This window comes from Dama dama, chromosome 15 (assembly GCF_033118175.1).
Source record: "Dama dama isolate Ldn47 chromosome 15, ASM3311817v1, whole genome shotgun sequence".
In the NCBI taxonomy this organism is placed as follows: Eukaryota; Metazoa; Chordata; class Mammalia; order Artiodactyla; family Cervidae; genus Dama; species Dama dama.
Window position 1 is genome coordinate 92,848,899 of NC_083695.1, and position 19,645 is coordinate 92,868,543.

Consider the following 19,645-nt stretch of genomic DNA (forward strand, 5'->3'; position numbering starts at 1 on the left):
GGTCTCAGGAGAGGGTGATGCATTGGTTGTGAACCCCTTTTCAGAAGCGGGCACTGGGGAGTTAGATCATATATCACGTCTCCTCTGCCCTTCTTCTTAGAAGGATCGAATGAAGGAGGTCGACATCTGCAGTCTTTTAGAGTGTTCTCCAGATGTGAGCGCTGCTGAGAGGGCAGAGATTGCCCCATGGGATCTCCCTACCATGCCTGCCGAAACCTAGGGCCCTCAAGCTCCTTGAAAAAGTCCTCAGGGATGCAGTTCTGAAGTTCATGTACAAACAAAACGTCTCCAGATTTTAAAAGTGACATAGGACCGCCCATTTTTAGTACTCTCAAGTAATAATATCACCTTCTTTTCATTTGAACACCAAAAGGTAGTACTAACAAAACCTCAAGGGGAAAAAAAAAAAAAAAATACAGTTCTCCAAAGGGAAGATTTAAGTTTCTCAAACATTCATTATCCCCCATTCTCCTTATTATTCTCATTCTAACAACACTGGATCGAAAGATGCTCTCAGGCTGGCATCATCTGCAAAGTGTGTCTGGGAGCCTGTTCTGAAGGTGCCCAAGCCAGCCAAGCCCCTTAAAACCTCATCTCTCCACTACTGCTCAGGCCTCACTCTCAAAATATCCAGGATATTCAGGCTTCACCACGTGTTAATGTTTTGTCTTAAAAGTACTCACACTCAGGGTGACCATTGTTGCATGTCTACAAAATGTTTTGAAGGAAGGCTGAGAACATCCATATCCCACGTACTGAGGATTTAAACTTGTCTTCACCTTTGTCTTCATTGTTTCACGACATACACATCAATACACTCTCTGTGCATAATTTACAGGGATACACAGATACACATGGAGCGGCATACGGGGTGTATAAGCTCAGTATTTTTTTTCTTTTAGTTTTTATTTAATGTTTGGCTCTGCTGGGTCTTCACTGCTGAGTGGGCTTTTCTCTGGTTGTGGCAGCTGAGGGCTGCTCTCGAGTTAGGGAGCGCAGGCTTCTCCTGCTGCGGAGCACGGGCTCTGGAGCGCAGGCACAGTACTTGCGGCGCAGGCGCAGAACTTGGAGCGCATGCGCGTAGTTTCTCCGCAGCACGTGGGATCTCCCCAGACCAGGGCCCGAACCCGTGTCCCCTGCATTGGCAGGCGCATTCTTATCCGCTGAGCCACCAGGGAAGCCCGAGCTCAGAGGTTTTTCCTCCCTCAGGGAGCATCCTGTCAGGATGCTGGTTACCACTGTTCTACGTTTTTGTAGTTCGCTTTTAAAAGCTAAACGTGTTGCTCCAGATGTGACTTTCATTAGAGGGTATCTTGCATCCTTATGTAAGTGGTACAGTGATTTTCCCATCTGAAAATCTGCCAGGAGATAAAAACGGGATGCCACCTAATGGATTCAAGAGTCACCTCCCACCAGAAGTGGGAGCTCAGAATGGAGACCACTGGCAGACTATGCCCTGAGAGCATAAAATCTCAAAGCCAGGGTCCTGCTGTGGTCCTAGTCTGGTCCAAGCGTAAGCAGGGCACATCACACTTTAAAAACGGCAACACTGGTTCAACTACGAAAGGTTCAGGGAAGCCCTGCCACAGGACTTTGTTCCACGGAACAAGGGGAGGGCGTCTTCAAGAAGCAAAATACCGCTTAAACCAAATACTCCAACTCTGGGGTAACCTGTTGGTAGAAATGCCAAACTGGTTTCCTCACCACAAGGTGGCGGCCAGCTTTCCTATACCTGTGCTGCTCTCCCAGGTAACGGTGTGCGTTTCCTCAGGTGCCCACCAAGGGTCTACTCAACAGCACACGGAGCTATCCTCCATATCTCGTAGTAACCCATGATGGAAAAGAATTTTAAAAAGAATATAGCTGTCACCTGGTGGTCCAGTGCTTAAGAATTTGCCTTCCAATGTAGTGGGCATGGGTTTGATCCCTGGTCAAGGAACTAAGATCCCGAATGTCAGAGGGGCAACTAAGCCTGTGTGTCTCAACTACTGAGCCTGCGTCACCGTGACTAGAGAGAGGCCTACGTGCCACAAAGACGGCCTGACACAGCCAAATGAGTAAAACAGCTAAGGAAATATCTATTTTAATAATTATATACATATATATTTGAATCTCTGTGCTGTACACCAAAAACTAACGCAACACCGTAAACCAACTACTCTCCAATCCAAAGGGAAAACAGGTGTGCATTTCCCATCTACTTCCTGTAGCACATGTGACCCCACACTGTCGGGGACCGGTCCTTGTTCTCCAATCCTGCTCCCTCTTCCTTGAACACCGTGCCGCACCCCGCCCCCCGCCCCCGGGTTGTCTGGATTATTTTTCCTGTCCCAGGCACAGCAGATAAACGAGACGTCCAGCCGTGTGGGACCCGCAGGAGGAGGACAGGGCTCTGGTTTCTAAGAGCCAGGGCCGCGCTCTTACCTGAAAGGTCTTCACTGAAGTCCCTTGGTTTGCTGACCACGAAGTTGTTTATCACCCTGTAGGGCCGAGCCGGCCCGGTCACTTTCTCAAGCTGAGCCTTCCCTATGACGATGGTGCAGGGAGAGTTCGCGTGGCCAGTGCTAAACTGACCATGAACGGTGCTGGGCGGTTTCTGGAAGACAATCGGGAGCTCGACAACACGTCAAAGCCTGAAAGCCTCCCTTCAAGTCCCCCTGACGCGTCAAGAGCACACACCACGTCGGAACACGCACCTTTGGAGTGTTGGCTCTCCTCTGCCGTCTGCCCGGCTGCCTGGGAGGGCCACGCTTCGCAGCTTTGTGCTGGGCCTGCTTGGCACCGAGCTTCACCACGTCTGCCCATGATCTTGCCACTGTCACGGGGAAGAGATGTGGAGACGTTCCCAAACCGGCACCCGAGGGAAAGTCCACCTGGAACCCCACCTGCAGACGCCACGCACTCACCAATCAAATTGGCCTCCGAGGCGCCGCTCCTTCTCCTGGAGAAAATGGTCTGGAGGATCCCGTGCTGGCTCCGCTCCAGGGACACTTTCTGGGCAGGGAGGCCGCTGCTCCGTCTCCCCCCTCTCTTGGGGACATCTGTCTGACGTGGGGACCCACCGACCCCGGACACGCAAGACACCTTGGACAGCCTTCGGCATCGGTCGGGTGCGGCCGCAGAAGCATGGACTGCATGAGGAGCCGGAGAGCTCATGAGGGTGTCCGGTGAGGTCATTTTCAGACGGACTTCTGAAGAATCTTCTTTCCCTGATGGCTGGGGCTGCTCCTGGCAAGATTGGAATGTGTGTAGGAAACCTTACCACAAATATAACATCTGTGTAATGAATGAATGTGAAAACCCTACCCACTCAACAATTTTAGTTGTGCAAATCTCGAAGCACTGATTGCTTTGACCGGTGTCTGTCAAACATACAGTGGAGATAGGAGTCTGTGTCTCTCATTTAAAAAGAAGGGGGAAAAGAGAGCACTGAATAAGTCTTAACTGAGGCATTGCCAGTGGAAAGGTGGAGGAACTTCCTGATGAGTGGGGCTCTGATCTATATCCAAGGAAACACCCTCCGTGGGAGTCTAACCACCTTGGGTCAGCATGGGTTCTGCACATTTCCGGGGCTCATATAAAAGAGATGGGAAGGAGACATACCTCACGTTCCTATACCAACAGGAAAAGAAAATTAACTGAAATGAAAAGAAATTAAAGACTGCCCAGGCCCTCTGAAGGACGGGAGCTATGGGGCGGGGGGCCGGAGCGGGGGGCGGGCACACCTCTCTTGAGATGTAAGATCATGCCCCTAAAGGGTCAGTGATGAAAAATTCTAAAGACCTGACGGTCAAAACCATGGTGTGCTTGCCATCTAAGCTCTGTCTTTTCACCTTGTCATTCTAAAAGGGAAAAAAATGAAAATCTCATGGCTCTGTCTTTCCAAACGGTATTAACTATAACCCGAGTGTGACCACCTGGCCCAGAAGTGTGGTCGGCAGGAGGCCTCTGCAGAGAAGGGAAGTCCCGAGGACCCACCTGTGCTCAGCCCCCCTTGGGTTGTGGTTCGGATCAGGGGTCCATTTGCCAACACCCCTGGGAATGCGTTCTCACAGAGATGTTGATGCTTTTTACTATTTTATTAGGTAAAAAAAGTCTTCACTGTCATTCTACTAGTGTGAGGGGTTTGGAAAGAGTGAAAGAAAAAGTGTTCATCACTTCAGTTGTGTCCAACTCTTTGCAACCTCATGGACTGTAGCCCACCAGGCTCCTCTGTCCATGGGATTTCCCAGGCAAGAATACTGGAGTGGGTCACCATTCCCTTCTCCAGGGATCTTCCTGACCCAGGGATTGAATCCGGGTCTCCTGCACTGCAGGCGGATTCTTTACCACTGAGCTGCCAGGGGAGCCCCTTGGAAAGAGCGTGGACCAAGGATGTACGCCATCATCAGACCCCAGGGGGAGACCTGCGGGGAACCTCACCTTGATGATTTTCTTCAGGACAGTGGGCGTGTGGGCGGCCAGCGACCGTCTTTGCTTTGGCGTCTCTCCTTTTTTGATAGGTGTGTTGGGAGGTAAGTTTTCATCGAATAATTCGGGTCTCAGGCGACCCCCAAAGGAGACGCGCCTCCTCTTCACAGCCACGCCCTCCATCTTATCTAGAGGAATGGGCACAGATGTCAGACTGCAAAGCAAACTGCGCCGCAGGTGCGACCTGCTTCCACTCACCATTAGAGACAAACCTACGCGAGTTCAGACGCCTGGCACCTCTCCTCCTTCATCCTCTCCTGATGCTGACAAAGCTAACGGAAGATCCAGGACAAACCATGAAATGCCAAGGCCCAACGCAACAGTGCAAGGCCTCTCTTTACACGCTGGCAAGTCTTGTGTGGATGGAGCCTAATGAAGGGCGTGGCTGATCAGTGGTTCCCACTGTGGACCGGGGGGATGCCAGCGGTGAGCTCCCCGATCAATGGTTCCCACTGTGGACCGGGGGGATGCCAGCAATGAGTTCCCCGATCAATGGTTCCCACTGTGGACCAGGGGGATGCCAGCAATGAGCTCCCTGATCAGTGGTTCCCACTGTGGACTGGGGGGATGCCAGCGGTGAGCTCCCCGATCAGTAGTTCCCACTGTGGACCGGGGGGATGCCAGCGGTGAGCTCCCTGATCAATGGTTCCCACTGTGGACTAGGGGGGATGCCAACAATGAGCTCCCCGATCAATGGTTCCCACTGTGGACCAGGGGGATGCCAGCAATGAGCTCCCCGATCAGTGGTTCCCACTGTGGACCGGGGGGATGCCAGCGGTGAGCTCCCCGATCAGTGGTTCCCACTGTGGACCGGGGGGATGCCAGCGGTGAGCTCCCCGATCAGTGGTTCCCACTGTGGACCGGGGGGATGCCAGCGGTGAGCTCCCCGATCAATGGTTCCCACTGTGGACCGGGGGGATGCCAGCAATGAGTTCCCCGATCAATGGTTCCCACTGTGGACCGGGGGGATGCCAGCGGTGAGCTCTCCGATCAGTGGCTCCCACTGTGGACTAGGGGGGATGCCAGCGGTGAGCTCCCTGATCAATGGTTCCCACTGTGGACTAGGGGGGATGCCAACAATGAGCTCCCCGATCAATGGTTCCCACTGTGGACCAGGGGGATGCCAGCAATGAGCTCCCCGATCAGTGGTTCCCACTGTGGACTGGGGGGATGCCAGCAATGAGCTCCCCGATCAGTAGTTCCCACTGTGGACCGGGGGGATGCCAGCAATGAGCTCCCCAATCAATGGTTCCCACTGTGGACTGGGGGGATGCCAGCAATGAGCTCCCCGATCAATGGTTCCCACTATGGACTGGGGGGATGCCAGCGGTGAGCTCCCTGATCAGTGGTTCCCACTATGGACTGGGGGGATGCCAGCGGTGAGCTCTGGCAGTGGCCTGAGTAGGCTTTCCCAAGGAACTCACATTCAGGCCTCATGCAGGCCTGCATGTGAGTGGAACCAGGGGCTGGAAAGCTTCTCCTGGAGATCTGGACAGACAGGCCCAGCTACACACCTTTATGAACTGCTTATCAACATGAACCCTTGTCTAAGCGACATGCCCCATTTGTGACACTCATGGGGACACCATGAAGTCATGAAGTCTGATCTCAGAACCAAACACCCCACCCCACGGGCTCCCTGCAGAGGCAGAGCTGACAGCCGGGCACAGCCGCAGAGCTGACAGCCGGGCACAGCCTCACAGCAGCCGGGGGTCCCCGAGGGAGTGTGGGAGGCCTCCAAGCTGCCACGCCTGCTCCACGGGTCACATCTCGGCCGCCTGCAGTGTGCCATCAGGTGACTGTTTTCCCCACTTGCAAAAGGAAGAGAGTACGACACCTGTCCCACGGGCCCACCTGCTGCCAGCATGGAAGATGGGAAGCAAGTGTCTGAAAGGCACTTACAGCGGCACCTGGCACATAAACCCAGGGAGGTGGTCCAAGGGTGTTCCAAGACTCCCCCGCCCCATGTGAAAAGATTTCCAAGGGGTTTCCACTGCTTATTCTAAAGGCTCAACTTATAGGATATAAGAGCTTACAGTTCAGAACTGAACTCCTATGAAAAGTAACTATGCTTAAGCTTATTCTCCCAAGAATCAAATATATTTTGGGGCCACATTATCTCCTTAGACTGTTGCTAATTCTTCTCCTAGTAACCAGCACTTCCTCTGGTTGGTGGGTTTTCAGGGTTTTCACATAAATCTATGAGCAGATGACGAAAATGGCTCTTTATCATGGTCCCTTAGTGGCTCACAGAGCGAATCATTAGCGAATGAAGGAAGGGACTGCTAATTCACATCTAGACACAAGGTAGGTGTAAACTTCAGGGGGGAAATAAATGGACAGTTAAACAGACTTACTTGTGGAATCACCGAAGCTGCAGACGTCAGGTGCACCGAGACTGGATAACCCAGGGCCCACCTGTCCAGCTGCTGGGCCCAGCTTCTCAGGCTTGTTGAGAAAATCGCTTTGAATCTTCCTTTCAACTTGAAGGACTAGTGGAGCTGAAATCGTCGGATCTGTTTCTGCAGTCAGATGGTCAACATTTGCAGGCATACTCTTCCTCTTTCTGGAGAAAAGCTTTTCTGGTGTATTTCCAAAACTCCCAACTTTAACGGGTGTTTGATTTCTAGGCAAGAACTTCTGGGGAGTGAGCGTCTTATCATCTGCCCTGGAGCCTTCACTTTGGTCTAGACTCTGAGATACACGGCCACCGATGACACTCGGGTCTTCACTCCGCCGCTTCCGGGAGGGACTGTGTGGTGAACACCGCAGGGGGGTCCTGGTTTTCCTTGTCTCCATCTCCGCGCGGGCGATGCCAGGACTCCTGGGCTCCTTGGGTGTCTGAACTGGCTCCCCACTCCCCTCTCCCTCAGTCTGGCTACTTCCTTGCTCTCCCAGACCGGGGTCTGCCTTCATGTGGGGGCTTTGGCCCGACTTCCATCTGGATTTGGGGGAGACCAGAGTCTCGTCCTGTAACCCGTCAGTGCTTTCTCTGCTTGCTGTGCAGTGACGCTGCGGTCCTGATTTTCGGCGATTCTGCAGAACATTGCCTTTTCCTGGGTTCACATCTAACTCCACTTTCATTGACTCGTAAAGCTTCCTAAAGGGAGACTCACTTTGGTCACGCCTCTTAAGACACTGTATGGAGGAAAGAGCCTTTGGTTCTCCACGACAGGCCCCTGATGCTACACTGGGATCTTCTTTCAAGTCCCCAGCAGTGGGATCCATCGCACCTCCGTGGTTATCTCCAGGAAGTTCTGAGGAAGGAACACGACTGGGTGTTCTCCTGGCAACATGGTCTTCCCCGCGCCCTGAGATGGCGTGTGTGGCCGTGATGTCCTCCCCGTGGGCCACAGGCCTTCCTGAAATAGCTTCTTCCGTGACTTCTGAACAGGCACTGGAATCTTGAGCTTTCCCTTCTTGACAATGAATTACAAAATAAGAAGTTCAAGATTTTCTCAATGATTTTAACACATGCAATATGCACATTTTTTAAACTATTTCAAATTGTCTTAAAAACCTGGCTTTTCACTTGGCCTAAAACTTTCTTAATGTCCAAAATGTATGGTGACAGTATTCTGATACTTGTATTACAAACCAAATAAATAAATCACTTTAATGGATGATAGCCAGTATCAGGCATCCAGTGCTATCAATGTGCTCAGAATTAAGGGGACAGCTGAGCCAGACAATCTGCAATCTGTCTCCACGTGCACCCTCCAACAAGCATGGCGCCCAAACATCACTTGGGGAAAAGGTTAAGTCGGGTGCCTGCCTGTCTGTCCCTTCCTCACCACAAATCTACATAAAGAACTGATCTTATAGGATCTCAGGAAAACAAACAAAAATAAAAAACTACTAACCTGGGTTGGAAGATAAGCTGGATCTTGAGACCCGACGCGAAGTCTCCTGTGAATGGGCAAAATACGAAGATCGGTTTAGAAGCCTTTTCAGATACTGACAGTAAATCATATTTACTAAGATACTCTTCCGGTGGATGGCCTTCTCTACCCTACTGTTCTTTAGGACTTGAAGAGACTTTGGGAAATGAGCCCAGACCTCGGGGTGCTGGTGCTCGTAACACAAGCATTTCTCAGATGATTTTTTAAAAATATAGTAGTAGAATAAGGAACAGAAACTTAAAATTGCTTAAATTAAACCTCAGTGACTTCTTCTAACTCCACTGAACTTCTGTGAAAGAAGAATCAAAGCTGAAAGTCAACATCACCTACCCTCAGGGTCTGGGAACCTACCAAAGGCAGTCATCAATTTCACACTCAGTTTTAGCAAAAATTGGCTAAAATGCACTGCTTCTCAAACTCCCTGTGTGGGGGCGCAGTTTCTGGACAATAAAAATGAATTAAAATTTAAAAATCTGTACAAAATATAAGCCCATATTTTTCTGCATGATAATATCCAACAGTCATAAAGATCACAGTCAGATAACATGTTCTAAGTATTCAATTTCGATATTTCCATTATCACAACCTAGATAACACTCAGGTGACAGACCCTTGGGACCTCCTATCTAACCCTTAGTTCAGCTTTTTGATTGGTTTCTTTGTACCTACTCACAAGTTAGAGAAACAGGCTCACAAACTCCAGGAGACAATGAAGGACAGGGAAGCCTGGCATGCTGCAGTCCATGGAGCCACAGAGTTGGACATGACTGAGCAACCGAATAACTAGCTGGGGCGGGGGGTGGTAGGCGGGATTCCTCAGAAGCTGTGCGTGAGTGTTTAGTTGCTCAGTCGTGTCCAAATCTTTTTGACCCCATGGACTATAGCCCACCAGGCTCTTCTGTCAATGGATTTTTCCAGGAAAGAATACTGGAGTGGGTTGCCATTACCTCCTCCAGGGTATCTTCCCGACCCAGGGACCAAACCCACATCTTCTGCACTGGCAGGCGGATTCTTTACCACCTGGGAAGCCCTCAGAAGCTAGCCTTCCCCCAAAGCTGATGAGCAGGTTGACATTAGTTACTTCTCTAGGGAAGGAGGAGCACCTTCAAAGGCAGAGCCTCTGGCTGATCTCAGGAGTCCCTGTGATAAGACTCTCAAGCCAGGGTGTTCCAACCTGGTCAGATGAGACTAGTTTGAGTAGCTTCGTAAAAAGGAGGACAGACAAGAAGTCTCAGGATTTACGTGGAATCTTCTAAGTCCTACTAAATCTCCCAGAACTGCATTTTAGGAAGATGGACCATGTGGAATGTGTTTTCTCCACTGATAAACAAAAGGCAGTGACTGTCTTTCAGTGTCATGGGTCATCTGTCTATCAAACCCAGAAAGTATCTCTGGCACCCACAATTCTGATGTGATTATCTCAGAAAAATAAAAATGGATGAATAAATGGGACACAAAATGAACCACTGGATCCTATGTTTCTGGAATCTGAGTTCTGTGTTAGGGCTGTCTTAACCAAAGGTTTGCAAAATCAGATTGTGAGACATTTGAGGAGACTTTGGGGCCCAAAGTGTAATACTCAGTACTCCCATGTTGAATAAAAGAAGAATAGCTTAAAAAATATATCTAAGTTCAACTTGTTTTAACATCTTAGTGACACTTTCCTACTATAACTGGTAAACTGTTCTCCCGTGTAAGAAAACACAGTGTCAGTGAAGACAAACGCTTTCATATCATCATGCAAAAAAGACTCAGAGCCCAAAGCTGGATAACACCCCCCATCACCTGGTCCCGTCTTTGTCCTGGAAATCCAGGTGACTTGCTTGCATCCTGATGACTTTCATTTTCATACCTGAAGTGCACAGAATCATAGACACATATTCAGATTAAAGATTTGTGACTGAAAATAAAACTTCTATATCTGACTAATGTCCAAGGGGCAAGGAACAAACTTCGGTTTTATTCAAGATATTACTTTATTCAAAGAAAGACATGTAGAGTTAGAGAAGTGTTTTTGCATGAAAAATTTAGGTAAATTGCCTTGTTTCTTTCAGAACACCATCATCAGAGATTGGGACCAGATTAATTTCTGAACCCTAACTAGCCTTTATGATTCATCAATATCACTGAGCATCTACTCTGTTGGAACCGACTGTGTAATAGAACAAAATTGAGTGTCTCCTAGTTTTTGTTCATGGAAATCATCTGATGGCATGGAAGGTTAACCAAGAAGCTGGGTGGTGTCTATCACCTTTTATCACTTTGTGATGTCATTCACTGCAGTAATTACAGAGCTATACTGTAACTTCAGATCACTATGAGCTCTTCAAGCTTCCCAGCTATTCCATCTGTGTCTGAACAAAGGCATGTTTTAGGAAGATGTAAAGATGTTTAGGAAGAGACATAGTTGTTCTAACAGACTTTGGGTATCAATTCACAGAACAAAATTTTATAACATACTGAACTTAGGTACCCAGGTAAGAGAGGATGAAAAGAATTTAAATGCCACCTAAGTAAGATGTAAAGGCTGAGCATCGAAGAATTGATGCTTTTGAACTGTGGTGTTGGAGAAGACTCTTGAGAGAGTCCCTTGGACAGCAAGGAGATCAAACCAGTCCATCCTAAAGGAAATCAGTCCCAGATATTCACTGGAAGGACTCATGCTCTAGCTGAAACTCCAATACTGTGGCCACCTGATGTGAAGAACTGACTCTTTGGAAAAGATCCTGTTGCTGGGAAAGATTGAAGGCAGGAGGAGAAGGGGACAATAGAGGATGAGATGGTTGGATGGTGTCACTGACTCAGTGGACATAAGTTTGAGCAAATTTAAGGAGATAGTGAAGGACAGGGAAGCCTGGCATGCTGCAGTCCATGTACAAAGAGTCAGACACAACTTAGTGACTGAACACCATCACCAAGTAAGACTGAAGGTGTCAAGCATCTGGAATTGTTTCTCACAGTACCAGAGTTCTGAATCAAGCCCTTCTTCCTCAAACCCATTTTCTATTTGTTGCTAGAGGTATTTAATCATCTCAATCTTAATCTGAGCAGCATCTCATTTGGGGGAAATAGTTCTGGTTCTTCATTCCACATCGGATATTTCCTGTCTAGAAGTCTCTATCCAATAAAAACACCCTTTAAAAATGAAGGCAAATGCACAAAAAGCACAGAAAAAGAAATGATCAGGATATTCAAATTAGGAAATATCTATTGAATACAAATGAAGGCAATAATGAAAACAGAGTTCCATTTAGCAGAATGATGACAAAAAAGATCCAACTATTAATATATTGCTTCCTACAACAGATACAGTTGAGAATCAGACAAAAATGGTACTGCAAAAAAAAAAAAAAATTCATTTATCTGAAATTCAAGCTTAACTGAACATCCTGGGCTTTTTTGCTTTGTTTTGTTTTACTGAGTCTGGCAACCTTATCGATTTGGTCACAGAAAATCGCTTACAGCATGTAAATTCTTCTAGACTTCACTCTCTTTCATATGGGATGAAAGACCTTTTTCCTTCATCCTCTACTTTCCAAAAGAGAGCATCAAGGAACTCAATTTGCCTGCATGATGAGTTTCTATTTAAGCATCTTTATGATTATATTTAACCTGTAAGTAAGTGTGCTTTGGCTAAATGTCTAACTTACAGTACTTATAATCGTTTAATGTTCAGTAAAAACATTTTTAAAGTATATATTTTCTTAAAAAGACACAAATAGAATGAAAGTATAATGATGGAGAAAGATACATCAGGCAAACATCAACCGGAAGACAGGTGCAGAGGTTGTACCAACACCAGACAAAATTAACTTTAAGATAAAAATTATTTAGAGACATTGCACATTTTACAATGATGAAAGGGTCAATCTGTCAAGATCAACCAGTTATAGACAAAAGTGCATCTAGCAGCCAGTTCCTAGAGACCATCTAAAACCTTAAGGATTATGAAAGTTGAAAGCAATGTGATTTTTTTAAAAAAAAGCAGAAAGAACTATAGTATGAAATCTCTCACCAAAAGCATTACTAAAGGTACAGGACATTACAGAATGATACATGATGGAGCTTCATCCTCCCAGAGGAGATAATTCTTAATTTAAGCCCACAGTATGGCCTGAAAATAGAGGAAGCAAAAACCTACAGAGCTAAAAACAAAAAAGAAAAAAATCCTAAATGCATGATTACAACTTACCTGTTCGAGTAACTAAGAATCAGCAGAAAACATTACCAGCATTTATAAGAATTTGAATCTTATGGACCTATACAAATAGAACACTCTGCCCAAGCAGCTGTGGAACACATGTTCTTTTCAAACACACAGGACAGGTTAGTACAGAGTTAACCACATCTGATCATAAAAAGCAAGCCCTGACTCATTTCTAAAACAAAATTGCTCAAATGTCCATCCAGAATGAATAGTATATATCTGTGTATAAAACTGGTTAATTCAAAGAAATCCTTAAGTGGTGAGAAGGAATCAACTGGGATGGGTCCACGCATCCCATCCATGCTGTGAATCTCACAACCAGATCAGAACTCACTCACAAGTGTATGCAGTTTAATAAAGGCAGACAAAACCGTAGTGGTGAGAGATGCAAGCTTAGAGGAGTCCAAAGCCTCTTAGGCTATCAGAAAAGCCACACTCTCGTGGTTTACATGGTGAGGGGAGATAGTGATGAGAAGGTGCATGAGGAAAACTTCCGGAAATGCTGCTGATGGCTTGGGTGGTATATTAGTTCTCTAACCAAAGGCCACACCCTTAAACAAGAGAAATGTCTTTCCTCACAGTTCCCAAGGCCGGGAGTCCGAGATCAAGGCGTGGGCAGGGATGGCCTCCTGAGACCTCTCTCCTAGGCTCCAGCTGCCTTCTCGGGGTTGTCGCTCTGAGTACCTGCTCCCCTGGCTTCTCTGAGTCCTAGTCTCTTATAAGGACATGGGTGGGAGTGGATTAGGACTCACTCTTAACAGCCTCATTTTAACTTAATCCTCTTTTTCAAGGCCTGTCCAAAAACGGCCCCATTCCAGGGGAGCTGGGGGTTAGGATTTGAACTTGTGAATTTAGGAGAGCACAGTTCAGTCCCTGACAGGGGAAATCACAAGGCTGGTCTGTCCCAATAAGTTGGGTCATGCATCTCGTTTGGGGTCTTTCTCTATGAGTGTACTTGACTTTAACACAGAGAAGTAAAATGGATGCAGTTTCACAACACTTGCAGGAACATAATTCTCCTTTAGGACCTGGTCGCTTGGCATAGATATGTGCTCTCAAATCCTTGAGCCAGGGCACAGTAAACTCCGACTGTCATTCCTTCTAGATGCTCATGAATTTAGACAAAGACTTAGTGTTGGGAATGACAACCTCAAACATGTTGATCCCTGGTGAACTGTGAGGCTGGGTTTTGGTGACTCAGAAAGTCTGTCTTTGGCCCACTTAGTTCTTACCTACCTGAAAGACCGATCAACAATAGTTATCACATCACCATGTTTTAGCTGTACAGGTTTATCAAAAGTAGATCCATTTATTTGTGTTGGATTTGTGGAACTGAAATTAAACAATACTGCCTATAAATAGAAAACACAGGAAAACATGTAACTAATAAGTGGATACAAAGTGAAAAGTTTTTAAAAACAGACTGAGAAAAACCTACTCACCCCCTGCTCACTGATTTCAATTTTGCAGTGTTGTTTGGACACTACAGGAAGCTGGATACGAATGTCACACTCAATACTCCTTAATTCAAAAGAATAAAGATTTTCAGGTTGTTGCAATTAAAAAAAATTTATATTACTGACTCAAAATAAAACAGCGTTTAACTCTGTGCTTGATCTGTAAATGCAATGACATAAAGGAAAAAACAAACTGGGCAATGTAAATGATCTTTGCATTTTGCTGACAATTTTCACAAGTATTGTAGAAGCAACTACTTTAAATCATTAAAAGTTGGGGTACTTAAAAACAATTATAATGGAAAATATTAGAATATAAAACTGAATTTCCTTTTGCTAAAATATTTATGCTTATAATTATGAGACCCAGCTAAAGGAGTACTTCACATCAGTTTGGAGAATAAATATTTTTTGGACTCTGTTTTTTTTTCTGTTATAAAAAGGATTTACATATGTTTGTTGGTAACTTTATGTATGTTTAAAGGTTTAATCATCACCACAAGTGCTGTATTTCACACTAGGACCTGTCCGTGCCTCAGTTTCTTCATATACCAAGAGGACTCCATTGGCATCCACATCATGGTGCTCTTCATACAATTAAATGAGTTAATCAGGTCTGTCACTTGCCTGGCACGCAGTAAATGCTCACAACTTGTGAGCTTTTGATTGTTTTAAAACTACACTATTAACTGACAAAGTCACAAGTCTCCTCTCGTTACAGACACTAAACACAAGCAGCAACAACCAATTGTCTAGATGCAACCTGTCTTTTCACAGGAAGCTGACGTCAGCAGCAAGCAGCACAAGAGAGAAATCCCCAGACCACAGAGAAACTGGTTGAAGATGCCCTTAGCAAGGCTCCCTGGGCCTCTGGTGCCCCGGTACCATCCCGGGTTTAACACGTTTGAACAGACCGTGACTCCTCCGTTCTCAACAGGAACCTCTGGAGCCTTAGAATAGCCCTTCCTACCCATATCACATGATCAAACACTACAAATGGGTTTCTAGATTAAAAAACCTTGCATAAAAAGATACACAATCACTACAGTATGAAAGAATGACTGCGATTTGATACCAAAATGTTTTGTTGTTTATTCCTTTCGAAGAGAGTGGAAGTTATGGAAAGTGAACAGCTACTCTAAGTCAATGGAAAGATTTTGATTTTGAGGCATGAGACCATCCCAGCAAGAGAGAAAGACTATCTCGTTAGAAATGAGAATCTGTTTGGCAGGAAACTGCCAGCGAGAATCCCTACAGAGCAATGGTTCTCCACCTCGGCACCACTGACATCCCAGCCAGAGAGTTCTTTGTAGGGGGAGCCGTCCTGTACATTGTAGGATTGGCAGCAAAGCTGACCTCTGCCCCCTGAGGTCAGTGATGTGGCGCTCCCACATCGTGACATGAAAAAAATGTCTCCAAACTTTGCCAGGTATCTCCTGGGGGTCATATGGCTCTCAGCTGACAACCACTGCCACATACTGACTCCAAACCCAATTCTCCAGCTGATGTTTCAACGGGACAATTGTTGGCGTGCTAGACAGTAACCACCTCTCATACACCAGACCCCACACCAGACACCAGCTACATAATTATTAAGAAGATAGTTTCTGTTCTCGTGACCTTAGGAGTGAAAGGCACAAACTGCAGCCTCATCACCACGTGGGGGTTAGGAAAGAAAAGAGCAGTGCTCGGTGAAGGCTTCTTCTCAGGGAACATGAATCCCATATCTGAAAGCTGGAAAGGAATCACTCATGTAGGAGGGCAGAGAGAAAATTCCAGAGGCAGAAGTGCCAACTGGCTAACGGAACCAAGGTAAGCCAGAGCTTGGCCTGTGGTGGAATGTGGGTGCAGGATGACTGGTTGGAGGATGGAATGTGGGTAGGAGGGGGTCAGGGTTCCACCACACAGGGTTCTACAGGGAGGGTAACTCACCCACCACTTTTGGAAAATGAGAGCAGGGTGTGATTAACGGTTCCTGTTTATACACGGACCACAGCTACTGCCACCAACACAGGAAGGGCAACCAAAGCAAAGTTCTCAAAACACAACCGGAAAGACTCTTCTTCCCATCCCCACTTTTTTCCCAAAAAGATCAACAAGCCAACAGAGATCCCTTCCTTGTTTGATCACTAGTAATCCCTGGCAGCCAAGAAATGCTCAGTTCAGAGAGATTTCAGGTGAACACAGTGGCCTTCGAAACCCTGCCTGAAGTCAAGCAGGATTTGAGAATCCTTTACATTTTCTCCAATTATAGATTTTTATCAAACCAACTTTTAAATCTTTGATTAAACACACACACACACAATTATATAAACATCATCCTCAAAATGCTGTTTCATATGAAACAACCAGTCACATTGACAGTACACAGGCAGTCCTGGGCAAGCCCAAGGGTCCCACTACTCCTGGAGCTGTGCATCCCATCTGTTAACCTGTGATTAACAACACTGAGGGGTTTTTAAAGCCAAATTGTCTAAATTGTCCAGGCAAGGGCAGGGCTCACCTTCCAAACAAGCAGGTGCTGAGGCTCAGCGGAAAGTGAGGGCCATCCACCCCGCTCCTTTTGATGGTAACCAGGCGTCTTGTAGGACCCATTTTCTAAACAAGAATTTGAGTATAATTCCCGGTCGGGAAGGTCAGGCATCGAAAGGTTTGCTGAGGCGGACTTACAGGTCACTGAACAGAATAACAAAAATAAAACACACGGGGAGCCGGAGCCAGAGGTTACCCTAAAGCAAAGAGCTAAGAAGGCACTTGTAAGTGACCAACTGGGGTCGCTTCACCGATGCCTCTGCCGCCCCAACCCACACTTTATACTGATCGCTGTGGAAGCCCCAGGCTGGTCCCGGGCTGTCCCCCCACAACTCGGCGCCCCCCTCAGAGACCTGCGGCCAGGACGGCGCCCACCAGGGTCTCGGCTCCCGGGAGGGTTCCCGCCGAGACCCCACGCGAGCGCTGAGAACGAGCAGGGCCCAGCCCAGGGCGCCGGTGCCCGCAGAGTCCCGAGTGGTCCACGCGGCCCCCCGGGGACCCCGCCAGTTGCCTCCGCCCCGCGAAGGGCCCCGGCCGTGCCTCACCCAGGACGAGTCTCCCGCGCCGACACCAGGGGATCGATCCAGCGCCCCGCGGCGCGCACCTCGCGTTGGCCCCGGGAGGAGCAGGGGACCAGTCCACCTGCGTCCGCCTCCCGGCCCGCGCTGCAGGGATCGACCGGGCTCCGGCCCGCAGACTCGCGTCCACCTCCGCCGCGGCCGCGGCCCCCGCTCCACCCCCCGCCCTCGCCCCTCGCCCTCGCCGGCTGCCGGATGGCCCAGCCCAACCACGTCCCGAAGGCGCCGGGCGTCAGTGGCTCGGGCGCGAAAAGCCGTCGCGGCGCCCTCTCGATTCAAATGATAACTTCGATTCAAATTTGGCGCTAAGCGCTGCGATTGGGCGCAGCGGCGTAGAGACAGACCAATGGGAGTGGAGGGGCGGGGCAAGGGAGAGGGTTCGGGCTGCGCGGGACGGGGCGGACTCCCGGCGTAGACACAGACCAATGGGAGTGGAGGGGCGGGGCAAGGGAGTGGTTAGGGCTGCGAGGGGCGGGGTGGGCTCCCGGTAGAGACAGGCCAATGGGAGTGGAGGGGCGGGGCAAGGGAGAGGGTTCGGGCTGCGCGGGACGGGGCGGGCTCCCGGCGTAGACACAGACCAATGGGAGTGGAGGGGCGGGACAAGGCGGGGTGGTTAGGGCTGCGCGGGGCGGGGATTGCTCCCGGTGGAGACAGGCCAATGGGAATGGAGGGGTGGGGCGGGGCTGGGGCAGGGTTAGGGCTGCGCGGGGCGGGGCGGGGCGGGCTGCGCGGGGCGGGGCGGGGCGGGCTGCGCGGGGCGGGGCGGGGCGGGCTCCGCTGGGCCGGGCGGACAGTCTTGGCCCGGCTGGCTCGCTTGCGTTCCCGGAAGGCGCGCTCGTTAAGGGTCCTCCACCCTTACAGCGCAGACCCTGCTGAAATGGAACAAGGTCCCACCTCCGCGAAAACCTTCTTGCCTCCTTTTCTCTAAGGGTCAAACACAGTTAACAGTGGTACATTGCATGTTACTCGTTGCTGGTAGGTTTATAGTTTTTTTAAGTTCCTCTATTTCCCTAAAGATGACCAGTTGTTACAAGCCATCTCTTGTGTCTTTTCCCAGTAATGCATACGATTCTCTTTTTTAAAAAAAGGCATGAGGAATATCGTAATATACACTTTTTTCTGCACTTACATTCACTGCTTTATAAGATATAGGGAACGTCTTTCTCTTTTACTTTCTTTTTGATGGCTATAAAGTATTTGGCTTTGGAAATCGTAATTAATCTTTGTTATTGACTGTCATTCATTTAGGTTTTCTAAGGTTTACTGTGTTTTCCTGTCAGGAAGAATTTTCAGTGAGTAAACCTTATGCACTACAAAATGGATGAACTGTAAAATAATTAACCACAGGATTCCTCCATGTGCGTGACCGGACGGGCGAAAGGAGATGCCGCGGGCCATCACGCTGTGAAGGGAACTGTGGACGCCCACCCTTGGAGTTTGGTTTTCCTCGATCGGGAACTGCTGTTCTCACAGCTTGGCCTGGGAGCCCTCGGGAATCTCTTGAGATCCTTGCAAAGGGAAACCCACCTTTGTAATAACAGACGGTCCTTGCCGTTTTCACTGCCATTTCTTATACGTGGAAGATGGCATTTCCCTGGTGCAGAAGCAGATGAGAGAATCCAGCTGTTTTATTTTATTATTATTTTTTTTTTTACTAAATCAGTATCACAGAGATTTGCAAAAACATACAATAATGCTCTTTCACGAATTTTTATAATAGAGGTTTTTTTTTAAAGGTGTTTCTATGTGAAAATGAAACAGGATCATCACTGCTTTAAAATGAATTGATAAAGGAAACTTTTTAAAAGTATTAAGTAAAAAAAAAAGGATTAATAGCCTATATAAAGAAAAGGGCTTAGTGGTCCTCAGTGTTTTTTTTTAAGAGCGAAAAGGGACCCTGAGACTGAGCCTTTCTGCTCCTGAAAGACAACTCAGATTGCCTACAGGAAGGTGGGAGAGGACCTAGAAACGTGACGCTCCTGTATAGGATTTCCAGCTCCGGACCCTGTGTGACAAAGCTGCTGGGGCTGGGTAGTGTAAATGCCTGGATTCTATTAACCTTCTTGGGGGATGCGTTTCATTTCTTTCCCCTTACACTATCAAAGCTCATCCCTGATCCACCCCGTGAAATGCTGCTCTGTCACTCCATCATTGCTTGTCATCAGGACTGTTCTGTGACCCTGTGGGAGCAGCCTAGTTAGAACTAGGAGGTGCCAGATTTGCTGTCAAATAATCTTACTAACCCTCGGCCACACACACCATACCTTCAGTCCTCCAGCGAGAGCAGGGAATTAGGAAAGACTTCAGGGACTGTCAAAGTTGGGGCGCTTAGGTCTGTGGGAGCACCCTCTTTTAAACTGTTGATGGTAAGCTGGAGCAGTGGTGTTTTCTGATGAATGGGAGGCTTGCCCCACAGCCCCAGGTTCAATCAAAGCCCGGGTCTCACTCCTGGGAGGAGCAACCCTTTGCACAATCAGCCTGGAAAGGGACGCGGAATAG

The 19,645-nt window shown here is 48.0% G+C and overlaps 1 protein-coding gene across 2 annotated transcripts in view; it reads right to left on the reverse strand.

The window, feature by feature from the left end:
* The window catches only part of MKI67 (marker of proliferation Ki-67), a 30,038-nt gene extending 12,748 nt beyond the window's left edge, over positions 1-17,290 (reverse strand). The window contains exons 1-11 of one of the 2 annotated variants that reach the window (XM_061162924.1): positions 17,114-17,290; positions 16,540-16,634; positions 14,022-14,100; positions 13,816-13,931; positions 10,158-10,224; positions 8,334-8,379; positions 6,828-7,889; positions 4,423-4,598; positions 2,907-3,228; positions 2,697-2,815; positions 2,425-2,596 (exon numbers count right to left, since the gene is read on the reverse strand). In XM_061162924.1, the coding sequence (XP_061018907.1) occupies positions 2,425-2,596; positions 2,697-2,815; positions 2,907-3,228; positions 4,423-4,598; positions 6,828-7,889; positions 8,334-8,379; positions 10,158-10,224; positions 13,816-13,931; positions 14,022-14,100; positions 16,540-16,631 (2,251 nt within the window). In that variant the 5' untranslated portion in view covers positions 16,632-16,634; positions 17,114-17,290. Of the gene's footprint in view, positions 1-2,424; positions 2,597-2,696; positions 2,816-2,906; positions 3,229-4,422; positions 4,599-6,827; positions 7,890-8,333; positions 8,380-10,157; positions 10,225-13,815; positions 13,932-14,021; positions 14,101-16,539; positions 16,713-17,113 lie in introns of both variants that reach the window. The other variant, XM_061162923.1, reaches the window with a different exon arrangement.
* Between the last annotated feature and the right edge of the window lie 2,355 nt (positions 17,291-19,645).